Source organism: Osmerus eperlanus, chromosome 20, assembly GCF_963692335.1.
Source record: "Osmerus eperlanus chromosome 20, fOsmEpe2.1, whole genome shotgun sequence".
NCBI lineage: Eukaryota > Metazoa > Chordata > Actinopteri > Osmeriformes > Osmeridae > Osmerus > Osmerus eperlanus.
In genome coordinates this window covers 9,631,487-9,655,901 of record NC_085037.1, presented here as the reverse complement: position 1 = coordinate 9,655,901, position 24,415 = coordinate 9,631,487, and the positions used below count along the sequence as shown (strand labels likewise).

General features: G+C 42.2%; 2 protein-coding genes across 8 annotated transcripts in view; both read right to left on the bottom strand.

Moving 5' to 3' along the window:
• The window catches only part of arhgef1a (Rho guanine nucleotide exchange factor (GEF) 1a), a 28,208-nt gene extending 14,816 nt beyond the window's left edge, over positions 1–13,392 (bottom strand). The window contains exons 1-8 of one of the 5 annotated variants that reach the window (XM_062487337.1): positions 13,349–13,392; positions 13,168–13,261; positions 9,335–9,401; positions 8,871–9,106; positions 7,867–8,038; positions 7,589–7,697; positions 6,380–6,419; positions 5,946–6,090 (exon numbers count right to left, since the gene is read on the bottom strand). In XM_062487337.1, coding sequence (XP_062343321.1) covers positions 5,946–6,090; positions 6,380–6,419; positions 7,589–7,697; positions 7,867–8,038; positions 8,871–9,106 — 702 coding nt within the window. In that variant the 5' untranslated portion in view covers positions 9,335–9,401; positions 13,168–13,261; positions 13,349–13,392. Of the gene's footprint in view, positions 1–1,673; positions 2,095–5,945; positions 6,091–6,379; positions 6,420–6,598; positions 6,880–7,588; positions 7,698–7,866; positions 8,039–8,870; positions 9,107–9,334; positions 9,450–11,945; positions 12,013–13,167; positions 13,275–13,348 lie in introns of those variants that run through there. The other 4 variants (XM_062487336.1, XM_062487338.1, XM_062487341.1 and 1 more) reach the window with 4 other exon arrangements.
• A 610-nt stretch (positions 13,393–14,002) lies between these two features.
• Positions 14,003–23,735, bottom strand: si:dkey-240h12.4 (death-associated protein kinase 2). 3 transcript variants are annotated; one of them, XM_062486461.1, is made up of 13 exons: positions 23,445–23,522; positions 22,576–22,686; positions 20,811–20,982; positions 20,485–20,706; positions 20,005–20,143; positions 19,074–19,203; positions 17,980–18,028; positions 17,455–17,481; positions 16,851–17,003; positions 16,525–16,570; positions 15,837–15,926; positions 15,094–15,180; positions 14,003–15,019 (listed from the first exon to the last, which is right to left on the bottom strand). In XM_062486461.1, the coding sequence occupies exons 3-13, from the start codon at positions 20,870–20,872 to the stop codon at positions 14,939–14,941; spliced, it is 1,086 nt and encodes a 361-aa protein (XP_062342445.1). In that variant the 5' UTR covers positions 20,873–20,982; positions 22,576–22,686; positions 23,445–23,522; the 3' UTR covers positions 14,003–14,938. The 3 variants fall into 3 exon arrangements, with proteins under 3 accessions (XP_062342445.1, XP_062342444.1, XP_062342446.1); XM_062486460.1 differs by lacking the exons at positions 22,576–22,686; positions 23,445–23,522 and adding an exon at positions 23,625–23,735; XM_062486462.1 differs by lacking the exon at positions 22,576–22,686 and having other exon boundaries at positions 23,445–23,584.
• Between the last annotated feature and the right edge of the window lie 680 nt (positions 23,736–24,415).

Here is a 24,415-nt window from a genome sequence, read left to right as displayed (position 1 = left end):
CCTACACACTTTCCCCAGTGTACTATAGATTTCACTATTCAGTCTCTCCCTCCCACCTTGCCCTCGGAGGAAACTAGTTTGTGTAACCAGGTTCGAACACTATGTGCAGAGGTTGTGCACATGCAGACCTGTTATACAGGAAATTAAGAATATTAGTCAACCTCTGGTAAAGGGAATCGTCTTCTTCACAAATCACCCCTAATGTAAACTCAGGATAATGACTGTGTATGACCAATGTACTGCAGTAAGTGTGGTGAATTTCATATCATAAAATGTAAAACTCATGTCTATTCGCTTGCATGTCAAGACTCAATGAGAAAGAAATGTCTTGTCTACAGAATATCAGGGCCCCCCTGTAAATCAATGAGTCATTTGACCCTGGTAAGCGCTGTTCATACATACTTCTGTGTAAACTACAGTGAGTGGATGCTGGGTGTAATATTTGACTGGGCTTGTACTGTATGAAACTGGAAAGCCAAGGTTTTCTCAGTTATCCACTGTGCTGGAGAAAGCAGATAATATCACACCGACAGAGTGGCATTTCTATGGCAACCGTTGCTATAGTCACACACACACACACACACACACACACACACACACACACACACACACACACACACACACACACACTTGCTTCACTCACCTCAATAAAGAACTTGCATGAATCCAGATACCTTACACACACACGCACGCACCGTGTCCTTTTTCAAAGGCCTACATACTGACATAAACTTAGCATGTAAAAAAGGGCACATGAAGCCTATGCTAACTGCTCAAACACACACACACACACACACACACACACACAGGGAATACACTCTGATATACTCTTGCTAGAGCATCTCAATAAAATGAGACACCCACACATGCCTAGACCAGTGCTGTCCAGGAGGGCAGGAACATTACTCATGTCTACTAATCCGTTGCAGCTAAGACACAGCATGACAGAGACAGGGAACATTGGGCGGATCCAGTAGATGAACTAAGTACTACTGTTTTATTTTCACTATCTTGTCTTCTGATACTGTACACTTTTCTTTGTGAATACAATGCAGCATCCCATCGTGTTGTGAATCCAATGTCATGCGTGATGAATAATGTGTTACATGTCAAATGGATCAGGTTAAAGTGTTTCCTATGCGGATGCCCTCATGAGCGCGCGCACACCGGTATCTTTGACCATGTGGTTCAGTGCACGCTCCATCCTTCTCGCTCTCTCTCTCTCTCTCTCTCTCTCTCTCTCTCTCTCTCTCTCTCTCTCTCTCTCTCTCTCTCTCTCTCTCTCTCTCTCTCTCACTCACACACACACACACACTTACAGGCACATAGGCCGTTACAGACACAAATATACAGTATATATTTGTGCAGTCTTATTATTGTGACCGTAATAAGTGGACCGAAAAGAAAGTGACAAACCAGCTGTACCGGGGATGGCCAACAATGCCGAGTGCGTCTGTTCCTCTTGCCAAGTTACTGCACTCTTGTTGCGCAAACTTCCTTAAACCAGCAGCTTCAGCTACAGCTGCATTTTGATAGTTCATAAACAGAATACTTATCCTGATTCAGCCTGTATACCGTTTTTAACTATATACAAAATGGTATATTATTGTAATAATAAGCTATTGTAAAACACAATTACCAACCAATTAATCAAATAATTTTGTCAAACTCACCCGCAAACCGATTTCCCTCATCCTTTCCTGTCGAATTTTCGATAAATCTGCGACTCTGGACATGTTGAAATCCAGATCCGTTAAAATAAGATTAATCTTTGAGGCGTATTTCTTCTGGCTGTAACGCGGGGCTTTTTATCTGCTTTTTGTGCGGTACTAGTTATCAATCGCAAAGAACGGTTGTAGCCTACTCTTAACTGAAAGAAACACGGTAGAGCAGTTAGGTATCCCCTGCCTAAGGTTCGCCGTTGCTGGTGCTTTATCGGTGGCTTTCTCATTCAGGAAATTCGGATGTGTTCTTTTTTTCCACACTAGATATCGTGAGCGCAGCATCCAAAACCGCGCCTACTGGAGGAGGTCTGGTTTCAAAACCAACCCTTAAAGCATAACCGCAGCAGCATCTCCCTGTAACTGGAATGACACATGCTCGTAACTTTTTTTATTTAACCTTAGAAGTCAGGCATGAGTCTCTTTTAAAAGTTAGTGTTATATACACAACTGTGTCAAATGCACAGTAGGATATGCCTCTAAAATAGTTGATTCCTAAAGTTGTTAAAACTACTGGTTGAACAACTAGATGAATTACAATCAAAACACTGGCATATTCAAAGTGTGCGGAAACCAGATGCATTGGAAACCCACAGGTTTACTACAGTAGCAACCACTTCCATCAAGTTTTATACTGTACATGAGTGAAGTTCTGGGTGGGTGGGGTTGGTGTCCATGACAACATTGCCTCAACAACATCTGGTGCCAGCTTGCTCTGCCAGATCAGCACTCTGGCTGTGTCTGGTTGGTGGGAGTTATATTAATTAATAATATAAATAGTTTGTTACAGTCTCAAAGTGAGCTGGAGTTAGAGAGACAGTATGCACAGAGAATTACAGAAATATGAAATATAGTTTACATTAACTTCTTTAACTTGATTTTCTTCTTAGATTTAACACATGGTCATTTTGCTTTGGTTCTATTAGAAAATGCAATAGCTTCTGGGGAATTCAAACTTATATGTGTTGTTTTGTGGTTCACACATACCTTTTTTTGAGAAGAAGTGTTTCTCACTTTGACACAGTGACCTTGAAATATTTACTTTATGAACCATTTTCCTGTATCGCCACATCATCTTCTCTTTCTGTCTCTCCCTCTCTCTCAGCTCTCTCCATCTCTCTCTCTCTCTTGACAAGTGATAAATATAACCATCTATTAGAAGGATCGAAGTTAAAGAGGACAGATTGTTCTGTGGGCGGACCTCCACAGCAGTTTCTGTACTCTCCCTCACCCACTCCCTCTCCCCCACTCTCTCTATCCCCCACTCTCTCTCTCTCTCTCTCTCTCTCTCTCTCTCTCTCTCTCTCTCTCTCTGTCTCTCTCTCTGTCTCTCTTTCCCCCCACTTTCTCTCTCTCCCCCACTCCTCTTTCTCTCCCTCACACCTCTCTCTCTTGCTCTCTCTCTCTTTCCCTCCAATCTCTCTCTCTCTCTCTCTCTGTCTCTCTCTCCCCCACTCCTCTCTCCCTCACTCCTCTCTCTCTCTCTGCAGTACCTCTACCCCTGTCCAATTTCTCTGTTTCTCCAACAAACAACCAGTCTTGTGTTTTAGAGTTACAGAAAACAACATCATCCAACAAAGGGCTCTTTGGTCAAAGAATGTTTAAGGTTTTCATCATTTGTGACCAAAATTGTGTGTATGTGTGTGTGTGAAGTTCATCCTTTGAGTTTACTCAGTCATGACCTTATGTTATCTGAAGCTTCGAGGGCATGAGTACATGAATATACCATTCATGTCTTTTTGTCAGGGGATGGATATGGTCAGTGACAGCCAACTGGACTGTGTATTGATACTAGGCTGAAATCTGGCTCCCCTTCTAGGTGGTAGTAACCCACTACAATAGGATGGAGTTGTCCCAAGATTCAAATCATTCACGGATTCACTGTCCGCTATCTGGCCCTACCTCTATATGTACCACATGCTTATGCTGGTGTTGCATAAGGCTTTATCTCAGTGAGTCAGTGTGGGAGTGAAGGGTCTTTTTGACATTCAAGGGAGTGCTAATCGGCACTAGCAACAGACACACACACACACACAAACTCTTGTGGATTGACAGAGTGGCAGTGTGACATGTTTGGCAGAGCGGCCCCACTATCAGGCCTTTCCTCGACAGCAAACTGTTGGATTTGGCCAGTGCCAGATCGGCGCGTTGCCGTGGGTTACCGCTCCGCTGCAGAGCTGTGCCACTTAGGGAGAGTGTGTGTGTGTATTAAAGTGTATCTGCAATACTAGCATGGACAGAGCAGAAAGTATGTGTGTATATAACTGTAGAGACAGGGGTATAGTATGGTGGGGATGTTGTAGGTTGAGTTGTGTAAATCAGGTTCTGTCCCTGTGTGTACTGGCTGTCTGTGTGTGTATGTGCTTACACGAGTGAACGGCTGTCACTAAGTGTATTTTGGGTCTATAATGTGTAGGTGTCTCAGAGCTCCACAGCTTGCGCTCCAGTGAGATAATGACCAGGTGCTGGGAGCCTTCACCCACAAACCTTGTCACTCAGCTCCAGCAATGCACACTGGGTGTCTGGGCCAAAATAACAGCACAGGTACCAGGGCTGTGTGTGTGAAAAGGGGGGGGGGGGAGAGATGGGAGAGGGAACAGACAGGAGATCTAGTCAGGGCTACAGGATGCACTGGCTAACTAAAAAAAAAAGTGTATTGCGACACAAGCCTACTCGTATAGGCACAGGAAGAGAGGGACAGACACGATGGGGCTCATTCACCTACAGTATCAAACACGCCCACTCTTCCACCTCAAAAACACTACCAACCTATCAGACGCCAAACAGGCTGAACACTGATACTACACGTAGGCACAGACAATGAAGTTCCACACACCACACATGCAATAACCAAACATGAAGTAGGTGTCACTAATTGGTCCAATCCACATCTAAAGAAAAAGAATGTTCCAGACTCATAATAACAAACACTAAACCCCAATAAACTACTGAGGCTTGCAGACCCCCAGAGTGTGGAGTGCTTTCAATGCTCTTTAGAAGGTACCTTTACACTAGAGGAGGTGTGATGAAGGTGTCAGAGACCTGAAAAGCCAGGATTACTGGACTGGAGAGTACATTTAACCTTCATGTTGTCACTGGCGTGGGTAGCTGGTTTTGTTTTGTCGCAAAATTTGTTTTGTGCTTTTTTTTTCTCTCTGTCTATAACATAGGCAAAATGCGTTTTAAGTATTTAGTAATCTGTCACATCAGTATGACAGCCTGTTGGTGTGACCCATAGTGAAGTGGACCTTGTGGAATATCATGGGGTCATGGGTGACAATACACACACACACACACACGCACACACACACATGCACATACACAAACACACCACATTCACAGAAGTTTTCTTGTGCCTGGAGGACTGTTTTATCACAAGCTTATGATGTCATCTGTCAGCACTCAACCGATCCAGCCTGAGGACAGCTTCCTGTTAACAACCAGTCAGTTCAAAGGAGAGACCAGCTAATACACCACCAGCCTGCAGAGAACTAACACGCTATTACTCGCTAGAAAATAAAAACAAACATACAGCATACTTCAAATCTTGTTAGAACTACCAATTGGTAAAATATACCCTATTAACTACAAACTACTAACTTTTGTGCAGAACAAAACTCTGTGAGTGTGTGTGTGTGTGTGTGTGTGTGTGTGCATGTATGTGTGATGCGCAGGATGTTTTAGGCCCAGGAAAAAAGGACAAATGATTGAGTCACCCTCACAGTAGCTTCTTGGCTTAGGCTGTCCCATTTTTGTATAATCTGAGTTATGTGACTCAGGACGTTTCTACTGAATCACACAACAGTGAGTCAGCACGTAGCATGGCGCTGACCCATGAAACTAATGACGACAGTGGTACGAACACCGTTCCAGATGTACTGAGTCAGAGCGAGGGAACTGAGGGGGAGCTGGCAGTGACATGGCACTGTACAGTTAAAGATGGCCCTCTGCTGGGGGCTCAGCAATGCTTTCCTTAATAGCGCCTAATAGGCAGTTGTGCAAAATCTGCTATCATGTTCCGGTATCAGACTGCGCATTGACAGAGGCCAGGTTCAACTTGGAACATGTTCAGAATGGAACATAGTTCGACTGGTTAAAGAGGACATAGCATCGCGGAAAACTGACAACCCTCACTGGCTCCAGTGGAAGTCAGAGAGCAGAAAAGACATCAAAGTGGATGGATAAAAGTAACAAAGAAATCAATAAAGATAGTCTGTACTGTACCTTGCGATTGCCCGCCATCTTGCGTAAGAAACTGAGAGTCCGTTCCAGAGGGCTGCCAGTCCTCTCCTCCTTGTCCTCCCCTCTCTCGATCTCCGTCCAGCTTCCCTCCTTCTCCCAGTGCAGGAGCCCCAGGTCACTACCCACACTGAGGACGAGGAGGGGACACGGGATGAGACACCAAGGAGGGAGCGGATGAGGGACAGAAAGACTCAGAGAGGAGGAAGACAGTGAACGAAGTGGAGGGTCTGTACATCATCCCCACTTCATGGGACATGAACAATACTGGTAGGGACATGAAACTCAATTCAAGCATGGGGGCTCCCTCATGTACAGAATGTGATCCCGAATGGAGACGGCTGTGCGTGTCGGCGAAACAGAACCGAAATGGAGACGGCTGTTTGCAAAGGAAGCAGTCGGGAAACAATGAGACTTACCTCTGCGTGGATCCTCCGAGTTGGTAGTGTGGTAAAGTCTCTGGAAGAAAAAAGGAAACACAAATTGGAACACATTAACACCCAGCACTCGTTGGAACTCACGCAAGGGCTGTAGCTGTGATAGCTAACTACAAACTCAGCAGAACAAGGCTAGCTCAAAACAGAAAGACATTTCTTAACTAAACGACACAAAACACAGGGAACTATTCTGGACTTCACCTGATGCTCATTCAGTAGCTGCAGTGCAATCTTCCAAGAAAGAGAAAACTTGCCAAGTGCACAGACTGATGTTGTTTGACGTAAAGAGGAAAATAGTTTAGAAGGATGGAGTATTATATAGTTACAGAGAAATTACATTAAGTATTAAAAGGACTTGATCATACACAGATCCTCCTAAAGATGTGTAATTTGGAAGATTCAGAGTGAAAGAGATTGGAGTGAAAGAGGGCAGATAGATGGTGGGAAAGCAGACAAATGTAGGCTGCTTGGCTGTGTAACTGTGCTGCTGGCTAACGACAAGTCCAGAGCCACTGCAGAACAAACACAGGAAGAGAGCTTCCGCATTGCTGCGCGCACACACACACACACACACACACACACACAGACAGACAGACACACACACGCACACACACAACCATGCAAACATTCAAAAACATACACACAGTGAGATGCAGGCATAAACAAACTAACATGCTGACAGGGACACATATGCACACACACCCACACACACACACACACACACACACACACACACACACACACACACACACACACACACACACACACACACACATACAAGAAACACACAGGCTTCTGTTCAATTACAAATGTTATTCATACTATATTCTCTCTCTCTCACTCTCTCTCCCCCTCACGCACACACAAACACACACATAGACAAACAAAAAGACAATGGCATGGCCATTGACTGAAAATAAACAATAACAAGTCCACCAATAGCAAAAACACAAGTCTGAAGAAAGAAAGTGACAGAGTCGAAATCACAGAGGATGCGCTTGAGAGTTTGAGAAGTAGTTCAAGGAATCTAGATCAGGATCAAGAAGTCGGGGTCGATTTCCATTTCAACGGTCAATTAAAAAACATCAGGTACACACACACACTACTCTAAACTCCAATCCTCAACCCTTTAGAAAGGTAAGTAGAACTGATCCCGATCCTGACCCAGAGTTCAGTGTTGTGGTGGGTTACCATAGCAGTTGGAGCGTGGCCGGGGGGCAGAATTATTGAGTGTGGAGCGACGCTCCACACTGAGGCTGGGCGCTGAGGCACTGCAGCCCTGCAGCTTGTTCGCCTGCTCCTGGAACACAACAGAAGACTATTTGAACTTTGCCAATACGTCTAAAAGTCCAAATAAAGTCCATCGACTATGAATGTATTGTTCCTGTCCGATACGTGCATTATCATTCATGACAGATCATGGCAAGGAGAATGATGAACAGCTCACAGATCCAATTGCGACAGCTCACCTCCAGTAGAGAGTAGTGCTGTGGGTCAAAGCCCACCTCCTCCTCTGTGAGCGAGGACAGGGAGCCTTCCTGGGTGATGGGGGTCCTACGGGGGTCCCGCATTCGCCGGGTCCCCAGGACGGAACCCAGAACCTTCTCCATCTCCCCAGGCTCCAGGTTCTCCAGACTCACACTGGGGGACAGAAGGAGAGAGAGAGACAGAGAGAGAGAGAGAGAGAGAGAGAGAGAGAGAGAGAGAGAGAGAGAGAGAGAGAGAGAGAGAGAGAGGGAGAGAGAGAGAGAGAGAGAGAGGGAGAGAGAGAGAGAGAGAGAGGGAGAGGGAGGGAGGGAGGGAGATGGAAAGGGGTGTTAGATATAAATATATATACCAAATACACCACACGGTGAATTTGACAAAAAGGGTGTCCCACTCACTAATTCCGAGTGGGTTGAAGGTAAGAAGTTGTTTCCCTAATCCCTGTTTTGTAACTTGCGCCTCTGATCAAGGCGATGGAGATTGACAAATGCTATCTCATACTCTTGTATAATGTGTCCCTAACTCTTCCTCTCTTGACTGGATCTTGTGCTGTGCGTGTGAGAGACAGGGAGCAGGAAGGACAGTGATGTCCCCAGGGATGGCAGGACCAGGACAATGAGCACTTTCAGGACAGTGTGTGCATGTGTGTGGCTGTACCAGTACAAGTGTGCACGTGCTAATCTGTATGTGTCAATCTGAACACAGTGTGGACACAAGGTGCTCCACTCTCACTTTCTGTGTCCATGCCTTTCTGTAAGTGATGCAGCAGGCTTCAACTGGTTTAAGAATTGAAAACTCAAAATGTTATGTGGTTTAAGAAATAGATCCCAATAAGTATGTTTAAGTATAATTGTTTTGTTTTTCTAATTGCCACCTCTTGCTTACCCTCAGGCTTCTATCTATGATGTGTGGGTGTGTGTGTGTGGGTGTATGTGTGTGTGTGGGTGGGTGGGTGTGTGGGGGTGGGTGTGTGCATGGCGCCCCCTGCCTGCGGATGTCGTTCTGCGGGTCGGCCTTCTGCTGCCTCACAACCACTGCCCCGGGCTCCCAGCTGTGTCTCCTCCAGGGGTCCAGGTGGGTCAGGTGCCGTGTGGCCGGGGAGCGCAGGGTCACCCCACCCTCCACTGGACCTGGGCATGGTGGGGAGGGGCAGGGGGCCACGGGGGGTGGCGTGGCACACTGAGAGCCAGGAGGGATGGCGGAGGAAGGAGCTGTGCTCGGCATCTGGAGAGAGAGAGAGAGAGAGAGAGAGAGAGAGAGAGAGAGAGAGAGAGAGAGAGAGAGAGAGAGAGAGAGAGAGAGAGAGAGGTCAGATGGACACGCATGCTTGAACTGACTAGGAAAGTAGTGGGAAGCAAAAAAGAGTAGTGGTATTTCAATGTACAAATTGCTGCATTATTTGCTCAGAATCATGACCTTAGTGCAGTGCAAACATGTACAGTAGCAACTTACCCTGTGGTTCAGATAAGAGCGGTTCTCAAGGACCCATACTCCAAATGAGGCTTTACTGCTCCCCCTACTGGCAGAAGAGTGTCATCACAGTTTCTAAATTCCTCCACAACGGGTGCTTTGAATAAAATGACAGACAAAACATGTATGGCAAAATTATTGTAACTATTTAAGTACTTCATGAGTACATTAGAACATGAGTAGGTCATCACATTGCACCATCCAAGTGATGCTTCTTCTTGCATGCTACACAGAGGTGGAGCGACCTTTCCATCCCAACTGTCATTCCAGAGAGCTCTACGCCCTCTTCAAGTTTCAATTTGACTAAATACTTTTGCTTGGCCTATGGACAACTAAAGTAGCACTTAGCAGCATATTTCCTTTTTTGATACTTGTGAAAATCAGCTGTACCTTCCATTTGCACTAAGCATTTAGCGTCTGCTTAATGAATAAAATGTCAAAGATTTTACACCGGAAACCAATGTGACTTGTCCACTTCTCCAGGTAAATGACATGGTCTAATATACAGCTTCAGCTGAAGACAGCTGTCACCTACTCATTCCTAATGATTCAACAGATTTACCACAATGGGCAGAAATGACACATGTTAATTGATAATTGATTGACTACAAGACAGTAAAGCAATAGAGAGACTGCAGTGTCTGCTGAATATCCACTTCCCCATCATGACAATGTGGATGACTAACAACACAGAAAGTCAATGCACTGAAGGACAAGTACTATACGAGGTTCTCCTCCTATAACTTCACATCCTTGAGTGACTCATACATTCAAATATGGGGTTGTTCTAATAGGCCTATATCAAGGGTGTGGTTGCATTGTGTAAATGCAGGATGTATCAAATGTTACGTTTTACAAATTGTTAATGAAATGTACAGCCACCAAATTCCCCTCACCGGTGATGTACAACACAACACAGTAAATGTAAGGTGGATATGTGTGTATAGGTAAATGTACAGCTTGTTCTATCAGTGAGAGTTTGCGTCCGTGTGGCAGTCTGTGTACAGTGTGGCCTATATGAGTCTGAGTGAGTGTGCATACAGCATTATATGTATTTAATTGAGTCAGAAAGTAAACCCTCTTCTCACGGTTGGGTGTGTGAAGACAGCATGGAGCACAGCCACACGTGCATAGCTGTGTGGCTATCTGGACGGCTCCTTGGATAAGCACCGGTTTGCACCATACAATCACGCAATGGGCAAACATCTCTCAGATAAGAAAGAAAGATTTGCTGCAGAAGGTACCACACCCTATTAAGCACACCCGGGATGAGAGGGAGGCCAGCGCATGACTCACTGTTATGAACATTGCTGCTCCAACCCTGTTTTGACCAAGAAAGCTTTGGCATTCTGTTACTAACCTGTCGCTCTATAAGAAAACCACCTGTGAAAAGGAATTCCACATAATCCTACCCTACATTTACTACATTTAAAATGTTAGATAAATCAGTACTAATCAAGAACGTTTCATACACACTACTTTAAAATGATGTTATCCTCCAAAATAGTATTCTGTTGTGTTTTTCTCCCCCTCTGCTCTTTACTGCAGGTATTTTTCTTACCTAAAATGTTTTTCTAAATGTGGCCTCCACTCAGGAGTCATGATGAAGTAAAGGTTGTTGTATATAGTCATGTGGTTCTTTTGAAGTTATGTGTGGGCTATTTCCGTATTTCAGCACTGGGCCTAGAAAATAACTGTGTAGTAACGTGATGGCTTTTAAGATTAAGATTTCATCAAAGCAATACCCAATTATCTGACAGAATATGTGCTCATGGAGCAACCATTAATTACTGTGTGTGTGTGTGTGTGTGTGTGTGTGCATGTATGTGTGCAAGACACAGTAGTGAGATAAGTCTCCATTGGTACCAGAGTCATCCCAATATGAACACACAAGTTGAGTCCTGTCTTGTATGCTATCTTTCTAAATCCTCCTTTTCTTCCACCCATTTCTTAACATAGTTTCGTTCTAGGTGCCAATGTGGTTGTTATCTATTTACAGCTAAAGTAACAAGCAAAACTTAGTCCACAAGTACTGTGACCCCTGTATTGTAAAAATGACAAATGTACTTCTAGGGCAACAACAACACATAATCCAATGGTTAAAAAAGGGATAGAAGACTGATATTTCCTCATGTAGTTCTTAGAAATAGTTAATTCGTTCTTAGAAATAGTTAAACTTTTGTACTTTTACTTAATTTAAGATCTGTATATGTTTAGTGTTTTGCACCTCCCTGCCACAGTAAATTCCGTGTTTGTATAACATACATGGCGAATAAACCGAATTCTGATTCTGATTCTGATTCTGATGTGCATTCTAGGTTAAGTTTAAGGTCCTACTTAGACAGAAGCATCTGACATCCGCAACTAGCACTAGCTGCGTCTGACATCTACTTGTTACTTTGCAACTGTCAATCCTACTCTTTAAGTAAATAATCGCTATCATTTAGCCACCCCCCCCCAAGCATTTACTAATCAACTATCAATCAACGTTACTATCACTTATGTCACAGTGCCAGCCTACTGCTACTAATCAAAAACTTTTCAAGCAAAAGGTGGTATATTGATCATGTTAAAAGGTGAAGCAGAAACATACCTCTCAGTTTCTTCACCTCTTTCCTTCCTGTCTTTGTCCTCTCTCTGTCCCTCTGCCTTCCTGTACCTTCACTGCATCCCCCGTCTACTGTTACTCGCCCTCAGTCCCTCACCCCAAACACACCCTTCCCCCCTCTCTCTTTTGTCTTTCTTTCTTTTTTCCTTTTCTTATTCAAGTGGGTGAGGTGAATGAAGGCACCAGTTCCTCTGTTCAGTGTTTCTTCATGGGGCATTTGAGTACAGTGAACTTTTCAGCTGAATCCATGAGATATGCTGTTGAAGAATGTGGAAGAGACGTGTTGCTGGTATTAAGTTACAGACAGTCGCTCCTCAGTGTACAACAATGACTAGGGATAACTTCCTGTGTCACTCATAACATTGTGATCCCTTGCTTAAAATCCACTATTGACAAAGAAGTATCACTCTCTCTAAAATCCATCTCTCTCTTTCTCTCTCCAGCACACACTATACACCCTGCCTCTGACTTTCCCTTAAAACCTTCATCTTCCTCCTCACTCCTCTCACTAGTCATTGTTTAGATTCTCTGACCCCATTTGCTGTAGAAAACAATGGGGGAAACACTACAAGTAAGAGCCAATACAATTAAAACAGTTTAGTGTCACCTAACTTGTGCTTGTAAGCGACATCCTCCAACACTCAAACATGGGCCATTCACAAAACCAATATATATATATCCCCAAGTGTTATTACTGTCAGATCACACAGGTTACACAAAGCCACCCAGTCTTATCTTTCCAGAATGATAAAATACATTTGAAACATTCTCGTAAAGGCTTTCTACTTTACTGTTCAGCAATATTCTTCTGATCTTAGCAAGTATGCCAACTCAATTTCTCAATAGTAAATGTTGATTTCCTATGCAACAGCTTTACATATTTCATTATTGATAACATATGCCTACAGTAGTCTACTGAACCGCAGGCCGAACGAAATGTAAGCTTCATTAGCATTTTTTTGTGTGTTTGCTCTCTGGTGCTGTGTGATGTCGGAAGGCACTCATTATAATGCCAGGTAGTACAAAACTCATTGCTGGAGCCACACAACTAAACATATCTTGTGTAGAAAATACGCTTATCGTAAATCCTAAATATTGCGTTGTGCTAAAGTGTCTGTTACATGGGCTTTGAACTAACTTTCATTTCAGGTTAAACAGTTCAGTGGGAAAGTACGTATAAAAACAAAACAAAAACATTTAGCCTCACCTGTCTTTCAACGGATTTGATGAAAGCTGAACTTGAGGTGATTGTAGTCAGAAAAAGAACCCTCAATGCAGAAGTCCACGCGAGCTCTGAAAAGCTTAAGTTTAGCCTATATTATCTTTAAAGTAAAAATATACTCTTAATTAAAATGCTGATAGATTAAAGGTAACATATTATACTTTACAATGTCGCTGCCATTTTAGTCGTCACTTATTATGAAACGATGTCATCACTCGTCACTCCTGACTGACCGGTGTTCTCATTTTCTGCTACACATCGAATTGTAATACCAGGGTTTACTGCGCCTGCGCACAACAAGGTTTTTGGGTCAGCAATCAGGTTTTTGCGCGATGGTTGAAAAATCTGATAAGGTAGCAAAAGAAATGTGTCTAACACCGGAATTTTGGTTGGATTTGTTATCGATGCTGTGAGACCCAAGTTAGTTGGTCTCTTAGGCACTACTGTACAGTCAAAGACGTCAGCACTGAGTGGATAAATGGACATAAAGGTGCACATATCCCATAGGAAGAGTCCAACAACATGTAGGAGATTGCTTTATCTTTTCAACATTTGGCCTCTTATGTTGATCGCCATGATTTATAAATCATTATGGCACAAATTAAATTTTAAAAAAGTGCCGTGTTGGGACAAACGATTTGCCAACAGATGTAACTTAATTATAGCCCATAAAACATGATTTTGCCATACCTATCTCTTTCCAATTACAGTCTACAGTACAAATTACAGAAACCTTTAAAGGTAATATTGATTCCGTATGATAAGATAGTTGAACTTGATAACAATAATCTTTAAAAGTAAGTAAGCCTACACACTACACTGGTATGATACATGTTTATTGTAACAAACAAAACGAATTCAAACTTCCTCAAGAAACAGGTAAGAAAAATATATGTTCTCACAGAAATTTAAGGCTGATTCATCATGCATGTAGTATGATAGCATTTACTAAACATGTTTATTACATCAGGATAATTAATATATGATATGGCAGTAGCTTTTTTCTTTTTATAAAATATTATAGTAACAGCAAATTTATAGTTGATAAGTTTAATGTTTTAATTGGAACGTTAATTTAAAACATATGGAAGACTAAGATCTACTAAATTATAAGATTTGCATTTGAATCCTCATGAGAGGTGAACACAGCATATACTCAAGGTTTTACCTAAACCTTTGAGATGCAATCAATCCTGTACAGCACATCCTCAAATGAGTAACTTTACCGTAATAACAATATTGTTGCTCCAGCTATCAGTTGACCTTTACAACTCCAAAACCATAAAACATGCACTAAACCACAATAATATAGAGCTAAAGTCTAGGAAAAAGTAATGCTCAGTGTCCCTCTTTCTCAACACATCAAAGTTAAACTATGTGTCCTTTTCTCTCTCAACTCAACAAGTCACCACTTGTCTTGCGTTTCTTAGTTCCATGTTGGATAACCACTGCCATTTATGCATCTGAAGAAATGTATGAGTGCAACAATTATTTTGGTGTGTGTGCGTTAAACAGTTTCAAGGAGAGTGAGTCTTTTAGAGGAATATCACGTTGAGTAGAATATCACGTTGTGGAAAATTCTACTTTTGGCTGAGGAATTCAAATTCCTTCTGGTGTAACCAAAACTTCTGTCAGTCTGTGTCTTACCCTCTAGGCCTAAAGGAGTAAGGGGAGGGCAAATATGTTTGGGCTGTGTCACTGCATGTGAAGGCAAAAATAAAATCTGTAGTACTTGGTCGCCCCCTTCTGGTTAGATCTATGAATTGCTGCTGAGTCTGCGACGAATAAGAGAGGCTGGTTTGGTCTCAGTGTCCTCCTGGTCACTCTCACACTGTCTCTGAAGGAAGAGGAACATCAGGAATTAGACCTATTCCTATTGTGTATGGACACATTCCTCAATCTCTGTCTTACCAAATCTTCATCACCCAATGTGCCTTTCTTATGCACTAACTTCAGCCGACTCAGGTGGTTGCACATGGACACCATATTATAGGACATCTAAATGGAGGGATACAGCGAAACAGAGAATGGGGAAAGGGGGAAAACAGATAGAGATAGTGAGCAGAGGATGAGAGAATAAATCAGCCATGGAAAGATAACAGTTTAATAGGCAACATTTTATAGGAAGGAATAACCCATTGGAGAGAAATATACTGGATAAGAATGTACAATGATAAACATGACAATCTGGTGGCAGAATTCTTACAGAAGAAGGCAAGAAAAAAGGTAATTGCACATGAATGAATTCATTGTCATTATACATGATAAACGTGTGGTCATTTGAGCATGGTCACTGCCTGCAAACACACTGCTACTTAGTCATCTGGTTTCTGACATTCTCCATGTTAATTGTAAACATATTTGTCTTTATCCTAACAGTCATTTGTGCCAGTTTATCATGTGAATGCAGCTGACTGGTGAAAACAAATATTCAGTAAGAGACTTCAGAAGGCCTTGCAGCTAAGGCCTTGTGGTGTCCTCTGGTATTTGTTTTTTCTTTCACTCATCCCCCAAGGATGCAACACAGGCAAAAATAAATGCCAATGTAATTAATAGTTTTTTGTATCCATGGCAACGAGGATAATCCTTTTATTTAATATTGCAATATAACATTATTTACAGATACAAACGTCTAGGATTCCATTCATACTCACTTTCCACTTCCTCTTGGCATTGAACCTTTTGAAGTTTTTTATGTTGATAGAAGAACGGTTTCTGTTAGCCACCTGTGTTCGTGTGAGTGGCTAAAAATACAAGAAAAATAAATAAGAGGCCAAGATGAAAATAGATCAAGACACAAATGGAGGAGTCTGGGGGAACTGTATCTATGGTTACATACCAAGTCCCCATCTCGAATAATAGGATTTTTGATTTATATAGCGCCTTTCCAGAGCTCAAGGACGCTTTACAATAGTAATACAATGATACACAAACGATGAACAATCATGGACAAAAACCAAGCCTAAAACCTTAAACTAAGCATCAGATTTAAATGTAGTCATTTAGCAGACGCTCTTATCCAGAGCGACTTACAGTATGTACAGGGACATTCTCCCCGAGGCAAGTAGGGTGAAGTGCCTTGCCCAAGGACACAACATCATTTTGCACAGCCAGGAATCGAACCAACAACCTTCTGATTAATAGCCCGACGCCCTAACCGCTCAGCCAGATGGGGGGGGGGGGGGGGTATTTATGGTTGAACAGTATGGTTTCATTGTGAGATGCAATATTGGCAGTCTGAATCATGCCATGAGGAGTGTGATTGGTTAAGGCCAAGAACTTCACCACAAACAGTATATTACAATAAAATAGACTCTCCAGAACCACGAGACAGATTCTTACCTTGATCCAGGGATGAAGCAGACTCTCTTCAGCTGTCATTCTCTCACTGCAGAAACAGAGAGACAAACAGAGACACAGACAGAGACAGACAGACAGAAAGACAGTAAGACAATCTGCTAAACTTGGTCAGAGACAGAATCAACTCAAGAGATAGAAACAAGGATGGTTCTTAAAGCAGAACAAATAGATACAAAAATAAAACACAAATAGCCCAATTCTTAGAAGCAGACAGGTAAACAAACAAGCATATATACTGAAAGCAAGATGCCAACTGACAAATGGAAAAAAAAGCCATCTTAATGGAGTAGTTGGCTTTCATAATTTACCTTTGCTCTTTCACGAGAAGCTTCTGGATGAAATCTTTGGCCATTGGGCTGGTGGTTGTGAAATGGCGGTCATGGAAATCATAGTTCATGGCTATGATGTTCTTCAGTGTCTCTTCATCAGTGTCTCCTTGGAACGGAGATGTACCACTCAGGCTAAAGAAAAACAAAGTTACAGACATTGGGTCAGCGTCAGTATACCCACTACACTCTAGATGGCGCTCCGGTGAGGACTAGCCTAAAAGCTTGACTCTTGTGGACTTGCACTGTAAGTAAATGGTTTGTTTACTTTAGAAGAGCTAATGAGTCTTAATTTACACTTAGTCATTTTGCAGACGCTCTTATCCAGAGCGACTTACAGTAAGTACAGGGACATTCCCCCGAGGCAAGTAGGGTGAAGTGCCTTGCCCAAGGACACAACATCATTTTTCACGACCGGGGAATCGAACCAGCAACCCTCTGATAACAAGCCCGATTCCCTAACCCTAACACATCAGCCACCGGGGAGTCCACTGGCTGATGGCTGGTGTGTGGTGTGTGGTGACATGGAGTCCCCTGTGCCTCGTTTATGATACAGAATATAATTAGGAAACCTTTTTTCACTTACACAATGTAGGTTATCACTCCAATGCTCCTGTGAAATACACAAATAGAGAGAAAATGAACTTAACATTATTGTATGGATATGGTTATGTATGTTTTTGGAACAATTTATTTGTCTCAAAAAGATAATACAAATGTGTTCCTTAATGTGTTTTTATTTTATTTTAAACAGTGTAGTTGATTAACTCAAAAGTAGACAACAATGAAGAACCATTGCTGTGTCTTATCTCTATGTCAAGAGTATGATGTCATTGGGAACACCATAAACAGACAACCTCAAACATGGATAAGGAGCTGTGTCTGTAGGGCAAGAAAAGAACATGCTCACACAAGCCTGAAAGTAGCTCAGGTTAAGGTTTACTGGCAATTGTGAAACAGAGAAGGAACTTAGTAGGAATTGAGAGGGTTTATGTTATGCTATGGCATTACAGGAGTGTGGACCAGAGCAGCAGTTGCTATATGTAATTTCAGGATGTATAGTCTGTGCTTTCATATAGAAATCTGTGAGTGTGTGCACGTGTACACTCACCACATGTCTAAAGCTGTGTTCAGAGGGTCATAGTTGATAACCTCAGGGGCTGTGAAAGAGGAAGGGGGGGGGGGGCAGTGTGTTCCATGAGGAGAGTAAAGTGTTGAAGTGTGCTGAAGTCAAACACAAACATTAGTAAAACGTAAGCACGTACGTAAGCAGTAAAACCAGATTTGTTAAGCTTATCACTACGTTATATTTGAATACCTCCTAAACGCATAATATTCCATAACCCTCTATGTTAACTCAACAAAGCATAAGAACGGACATTCACATGTGTGCAGATATCAAATGTGAAAGTACATTCTAAAGTAATGACCTCCATTTTAGGATGTAGTGCCTGCACCTATATCAGCTGACTGGTTTGACTTTGAGATAACATTCTTAACTATTGGCATACTGCATTTTGCCATGTTTGTTTGTGTAGTAAAAAAATAAAACATGCATTTTAAACATAATTTAAAATGAGTGTTTGAGAGCTTCTCAATATGAAGGCTGATTCTTTGTATCGATTAGGTTGGATGTGATTGATTTAGTTGTATACTTAAAAATGTATAGAAACAGAGCAAAGCCTTGAGCATGTTTACTATTTGTAGATAGTTTAACCTCAAATGCTAATTTGAATGGACCAGTCTGACACCAGGTTGTCAGTGACTAAGAAAAAAATGACAATTGCCTGCCAACCTATACAGCCAAACACTTCCTTTTTCCACTTGTAAGAAATTTAAATGGAGATCATGACATGGCACTTTCTACATAACTTTCACTGTCTCCATGGAAACGTCAGGACCTACACGTCATTTCACTTCCACAAAGAGCACAACAGTGACACTAAACAGTACTACCCTGTTCATACACTGAATTATGTAGTCAACTCATAGAACACTAAGGTTATAATACTGCAAAGAGGAAATAACTCTCAAATGTGACTGATGATCACTAGCTTTAGCGTATTGCACATTTTTACTAAAAGGTGACCCTGTAGGAATCAAGATGACATATAAAGCTGTAACAGGCAATGTAAAGATAATGTACGTAGTACGATCTATGAATTTTAGACACAGCAATTGTATTTAAAGGACCATACTACTCACGAATGTACTGAGGGGTGCCACTCATGCTCTTGTACTCCTCCCCTGGCATAAAGTGGTGGGCCAGTCCAAAGTCAATTATCTTTATGTCAGGGTGTGGGGCCATCTTGTCGGACAGCATGATATTTTCCGGCTGGTTGAAGAAAAGAAAATATGGAGAGGTTTATTTGACCATATGGTCACTCACAACACATGATAACAGTGGGGAAAAAGGATTGCAATTCTGTTGTTCATCCAATGCATTTCTTGTTATTATATCTGAATGGATTTTTTACTTATTTATCTTGTACTGACTGTAAGTCACTTTTCACAGTGTGACTTACATTTACATTTAGCAAACGCGCTTATCCAGAGCGACTTACAGTAACTACAGGGACATTCTGCCCGAGGCAAGTACGGTGAAGTGCCTTGCCCAAGGACACAACGTAATTTAGCATGGCTGGGAATCGAACCAACAACCTTCTGATCAATAGCCCGCCTCCCTAACCGCTCAGCCATCTGACCCCCTTAATCTCTAATGTTTTATTTGGATTAAATTAAGAGTTGCATAGCGTAATTCTGCTCATCTGTATTAGTTACACTCACAGAATACAATCCCCACAATGAGAAGTGTCATATCATAAGGAAAGCAGCAAGTCTGCATACATAAAAAGTATCCGGGTCAGAGTCTTCTGGAAGGAAAGCTGAAATTGCCAGTTTAGTGAGATTTCGATGAAAGGGTTAAAAGGTGAGGGATTTAAAGTGAGATAATGTATCTGCTGTATGTAGACAAGTAATGTTATGAATGTAATTCCCAAATGTACAGTTATCTTTTCTTAAACTTAAGAGAGGGATCTAACTTTCCATTGTGTCTGGCATAAACTTGGTCAGTGAGATTAGAGGGGTTGAAAGCACAATAGACAGTTTGGTCACCATGGTTGCCTTCCCTTGTTACCTTGAGGTCAAAATGACCAATGTTTTTGCTGTGCATGTATCCCACACCTTCCAGAATCTGCTTCATGAACTGAATGGCATCACTCTCAGTGAGATTCTCCTTTTCCGCAATGAAGTCAAATAACTCTCCACCATTAATACTGAAACAGGAACCAGCAGAAAAACAGGATAGTTACAACCTTGATCAGTTTAATACTACTACCGGTAGTTTGCTACTACTGCTCTGTACGTCTCATTTTCATTATAAACCATCATCTTCTATGCTAGGGATTTGTAATGTAACTTTGTAAGTCAATTCTAACATACAATGCCTGTGTGATACTTTTTTTTACTGTAATCATTCCTAACATTCAGGTAATAATACCTCCCTTTCTACTTATTGTTGTCCCTTACCAGACAGTTAACACCCCTTCCTGTCACTCCTCCTCCTTTCCTCATATGTCATCACAAACCCTTGACCACACTCCCTCTCTCTACTCACAGTTCCAGGATGAGCACCACCTCTGCGCGGCTCTCGAACACGTCCCTCAGGGCCATGATGTTGCTGTGCTGCAAGGTCTGGAGGATCTCGACCTCCTTTTCCACGCTCTTCCTGTCCATACCCAGACGGCTGCAGGGACTCTTACGGATCTTCAGGAACTTTCCGGCCCAATAGGTGTCAGTGGCCCGCTCACGCACAGACCGCACCTGACCGAAGTGACCACTAGGGTACAATGAGACGCAAAGGATGGACAGCATTTAAATTCGCTCTAAAGCCTGATGATGTACTGAAGGTCAATGCTGGAGTGTGACAAGTGCCTGAATTACCATCCAAGTACTTCTCCAATCTCATAGAGATCTTCCACGTTTTCAGTCTTAAAGACAGCCATGGTGCTCTCCTTTGCTTCTCTCACCTACTGGACCCACGATTGGTTAGTGAGTGTCTTATTTAAAGTAATGCTGCATAGTGTAATACACACAGTCCGCATCAAACTGGGACCTGAAATAAAAAAGAGAGAAATACTTCCTTATTGTTTGCAGGGTATTATAGAACTGTAATAACAAACACAAAGGCTCAACAACAAGAGACTGTATTTGCAGTGAGAGCTAAATAGAACAGTGCGTGAAGTTCACAGAGTGTTACTCATCCACTTACTCAACAGTGTGAAAAACAAGCATCTTCAAATACAGTTCTATAACCCTACAGAGACCCTCTTGAGTCAAAGTACGTCAGCAACTGTGTCAGATTGGCCGATTTGGCGCTGTTACATAATGAGGCCCTTTAAAAAAAGAAATGTGGGAGATTTATAATGACTTTTGACAAGATGTTACAGTAATTGCTGGGAGGTAATGTGCTGTATCTGCGTTAATTTACGCCTAATTATCCAAACACAGAGGATGAGAGAAGAGAGGGATCATCTTCCATCAACATCCGTCATTTAAAATACTGTGGTAGGATATGTTGTTGGAGAGGTAGTAAATGAGAGAAAGAAGAGAGAGGCAGCATGTCAGAGTCAACCATGTCAAATTATAAAAGAGAGACAAAGGAGAGAGGTCACAGGGGGTCAGAGTGAGTGAGTGAGTGAGTGAGTGAGTGAGTGAGTGAGTGAGTGAGTCAGTGAGCGAGTGAGGGAGTCAGTGAGGGAGTCAGGGAGTCAGGGAGTGAGAGCAGCCCATTGGAAATCAAGTAAGTTCCCATTGTCTTTGAATGAATGACAGCAAAGAAAACCAGCATAAATCCTTTACATTTCACACTATGCATCTGGCTTTTACTGACTCCGTCAAACGTTGTCATCTGACCCTTGTGTGTCAAAGTGCTGTATCACAGCAACCACATCTCCTCCCTTTGTCCCACTAGGTCTGTTTCCCAGATGGTGTTTTCTTCCAGTCCCCTCCCTGCTTCACCCACATCACATTCTACAAAATCCAACTTCCAGCCTCCCACCCCAACACCAGTTAGTCAACAGCCTGAGAACAAATACATCAATTCAACAGCCTGCACCATTGAAACTTCAACAATACCCCTTCCCCAAAGAATAAAACTGTGATATATGAACAGCTCAAGAGTTGATGAGCACCCTAACCCCAAAATGATATGAGGAAACATAAATAACAGTGACATGTCTTGACATTTTCCTCTTGGGAAAAGGAATGTGACAAAACAAGATTGAAAGGCAAACACAAGCCACTAGAGGAACACACAGGTAGCCAACCTGGAATATTGTGGTATAGGGCTATTGTGGTATATATACTTGCATAGTTTCGGGAATATTCACAATAGGTATGTCCATGGGAATTTGCGGGAATGTGACTGGAATCATGCGAATAGCTATATATTTATTGCGCAGTGGGAAATGACCAAATTGAAGGGATTTTTTTTTAATCAATGTTTTATGCATGCTCATGAGTTTCAGTGTGTGTGCGTGTGCGTGTGCGTGATTGTGAGTGAGTAGCCTATACATTGACATGTCATACAGTAGCCTACATGCAAACTGCAACTGCATTCTTATTTTTTAAGATTAAGAAATCATGTGTGCAACATTGTGGTCAGTGAAATGGTAGGCGACAATAGAAACAACAAATGAACACCTACCGAAAAAGATTCCAACAACCACCTTTCGTCTGTCGCATTCTAGCTCTCTGCAGTGGTCATCTACAGGCTACGCAGCACTACCCGCCGTGTCCGTGACCTGCTGCCAGCAAACTTTTAAAGTTGGACGTGGAATGCGGAAAGGTTTTTGCTTCCCTGACCCACCCCAATTTCCGCGTGGTCGTGGGAGCGAGGTACATCAACAGACGCCTTGCTTACTTCATCCAACATGAAACTATGATTTTGAGGAAACGGTTTATTGGCAACTTTGGAAGTTAAATAGGCTACTGAAGTAACTTTCACATACATGCGTACACACTGTACACGCCTCTAAATGGGCAACAAAAAAATACGCTTACTCCTTCAGTTCAGACTGGCCATCACAAAATAATGTCATAATAATGTTTAATCGTTGCGTGAGTTTAGAATGCTATAGCCTGCTGACCACTTTTAACAATGGCAAAAATTACTTACTTAAACATTTTAAGTATTCTTTTCCAACATAAACAGAATACATCAGTTACAAGGGTCGGTGGGGTCATCTGAGTCAAGCCCACTGGGGACACTACAGAGAGCTCACGTCGGTTGGGATCCTCGTCACCATGCCAGCATTCCAGTATCACTTTGAGACTGCAAGGGCTACAACATTCAGCTATCTCTAAATAGCGTATACGTTCCTAATAAACTGGGAATATGTCCGAATTAACAGACAGATCCCCCAAAACTCTCTCTCTCTCACTGACTCAATAATTCACTCTCTTTCTTTCTTTCTTTCTCTCTCTCTCACACGCACTCCCACACACACAAACCAATGGCATGCATGGATGTTTAGCAGGACATGCAATTTCATGTCGACAAAATGTTCAGCTTACTGAATCACCTTCCTCAGAATTGGAAATCAAAATGTGTCGATTGCGACATATCCACGATGCTATTCACATTATATCCAATCCTACATATTTTGTTGTCATTGTAAATATACCACCAACTGCGTCTTAACACTTGTGTAGGCTATTCTAATTGAATTCGCAACAATAATAGGCACAACTCACCTGCTTTCGAAACTGTCCGCCTCGCTGATCACAGGGACGTCACGATTCGTGCTTGTCCATCCGAGATCCACAATCGTGCGCGGTTGTTTTAAACCGAATAACAATGCTGAACCTCTAATAAAGCATGGGCCACTACCCCATCTGTTGGCTATATGGCCTACTGCACAGTCTACTGTCAAACGCATATTTTCGAGTGGCGTGGAAATAAAACTAGCCAGACCCTGCCAGGTAATTATAGATATTATAGTCTTTCCTGAAAACGTACAGCATCAAATTAAATGTAGTGATGGTGTAGCTGGTTCTATATAAAAAAATAAAATAAACATGAACGAGATCCAGAATAATCAAAGCAGTGTACATGCTCATACGCTGTAAAAAGAAAACGCTTTGGACGAGGCGTTAAGGTTCTTTTTGCGCCACCGTGTGGGTCGAGCTTGACAATGCAGTTGTGCATTAAAGCAAGCAACTGTTGGGACATATTATCTAAACGGATGTGAAATTTGAAAAACCAACAAAAATAAAATAACAACATGGAATCTCTTTCAGGAAAAAAGAAATAACATTAAGTATCATGGATGAATCAACTTTTATGTAGTTCAGATAGGCTTATAAAATCCATTTGTCCTTACCTTTTTTATATAATTCTCAACATTTAATGGATATAATGCTCTACATGTATATATGGGTAATGACGCAAATGTCTTCAGTTGTGGCCATGGTTTGAACAGTATTGTTTGCTGGGGTTAGCTAACAGGTGCTCCGTTCTCATTTCTGTGGGTGCTTTATATGTC